Genomic DNA, 1,598 nt, shown 5'->3' on the forward strand with positions numbered 1-1,598 from the left:
GTTATGTCTTTATTATGCATATAATCATTCTAATGATTTTCTCAGCCTTCATGCATGATTATGGGAATGGGACGTGCTGTAGGCATGCTGTGGGACGTGCTGTAGGCATGCTGGTGCTGTCCTAAGCAGAGTGATTCCCAAATATCTTCATCTGATAATCCAACTTATTATGGGGTAAGAGTTTTATTTTGGTAGTTACAACATAAAGTTTCTACATATGTTTTCTTTGGGTGAATATTTTATGAAACTGCAATATTATATTCTCTCTTGGCTCAGATGAAAGCTAGGGACACAACAACAGCAGAGTCAGGGTCTGAATTGGAAGAGTTGACTTCACCGAAACAAATATGAATAGTCATGTACCTAAGTTGACTCCTGTTTCTGAAAATGTAGGCTTTCTCAATATGTAATAGTTGCATCAAAATAATGCAGACGTTCTTAGTTCTTACCTGACCTGACATATTAAGGCCAATGGTAAAACAAGTCCTACTGTTTTATCTGACTATGGAGACTGGGTGCCAATGGTTGTCAAAGTTGTGGATGTTGCTTGGGAGTCCCAAGAGATGTCAAATGCTTCTGAAGGTATGTAAGACTTGAATTTGTAAAGCTGGTGAATATCAGACATCTTATGGAATGTGTTGCAGGTATACATCAAGTAAGTTTGGGGAAAATAGTAACGGTTATTCATATCTGGCTCTGCCAAAGGCTATAAGCCACTTCACAGTTGATGTTTTCAAGCGCTAGAGCTGAGCTGTGTGATGAACCAAATGCAAGGGAATCTCGTCCTCTTTCGGCTTCATGTCCAAGTACTTTTAATGAAAGAGTCATCATTTCCTATGTTTTAAGCAGACAAAGCGATCTTGAGAAACAGATAGAAGCCCTTTACTTGACGAAATCCGAGATGCCTTACGAGCAAGAGGAGTTGATCAATGCTGCTGTTTATCGCGTGGATGCACTAGAAGCATAGCTCATCGACAAAAAAAAAGGTGTAAGAATCTATTTAAAACCCTGAATGATGCTTTATAAGGAGCTAATATTATGACATTGTAGGCATTACACGAGTCACGAGGCTTTAATGAAGCAATAAAAACTTTTGGGTTACATAGACCGGAAAGAGGAAGGTGCCAAATCTCCTTTGGCAGCTAATATTGTCAGGGTCGGGTTTGAATAGAGGCTGAACAAGCATTAGCTTGAGTGCCGGTTAGCTTAAAATACTTTAGGGGCCATTTTCATTAAAGTTCAGTTAGTTCTGATAGTAAACTTGGTTGGTAACTGTTGGATAAGCTTCAAAGGTTACTTAAGTAATAAGTTATTCAATAAGGAAAGAAGAATAACTTATACTAATAGGATTAGGATAAAGATAAGGTTCCTAGATCATTATGTAATAGGTTAAAGATAAGGATATCTATTGCTATATATAGAGATCATAATGTAAGAGATCTAATAAGAAAGTTAAGAAAGCATAGAAAGATAATAAAACAAAGAAACAGTTTTATAAGCTTGTGTGTTCTTGATTACTTTATTTGGTATCAGAGCCAGGTTGACGAAGATCTGTAAAAAGACCAAAATACCCTTCAAGTAAGAATAAGGGAGGTTCA

At 37.0% G+C, this 1,598-nt stretch overlaps 1 protein-coding gene across 1 annotated transcript; it reads left to right on the plus strand.

Moving 5' to 3' along the window:
• Positions 1-521: 521 nt before the first annotated feature.
• Positions 522-967, plus strand: LOC103829477 (phosphatidylinositol/phosphatidylcholine transfer protein SFH4). The gene is made up of 3 exons (XM_033275987.1): positions 522-582; positions 645-655; positions 725-967. The coding sequence occupies exons 1-3, from the start codon at positions 522-524 to the stop codon at positions 965-967; spliced, it is 315 nt and encodes a 104-aa protein (XP_033131878.1).
• Positions 968-1,598: the final 631 nt, after the last annotated feature.

Source organism: Brassica rapa, chromosome A07, assembly GCF_000309985.2.
Source record: "Brassica rapa cultivar Chiifu-401-42 chromosome A07, CAAS_Brap_v3.01, whole genome shotgun sequence".
NCBI lineage: Eukaryota > Viridiplantae > Streptophyta > Magnoliopsida > Brassicales > Brassicaceae > Brassica > Brassica rapa.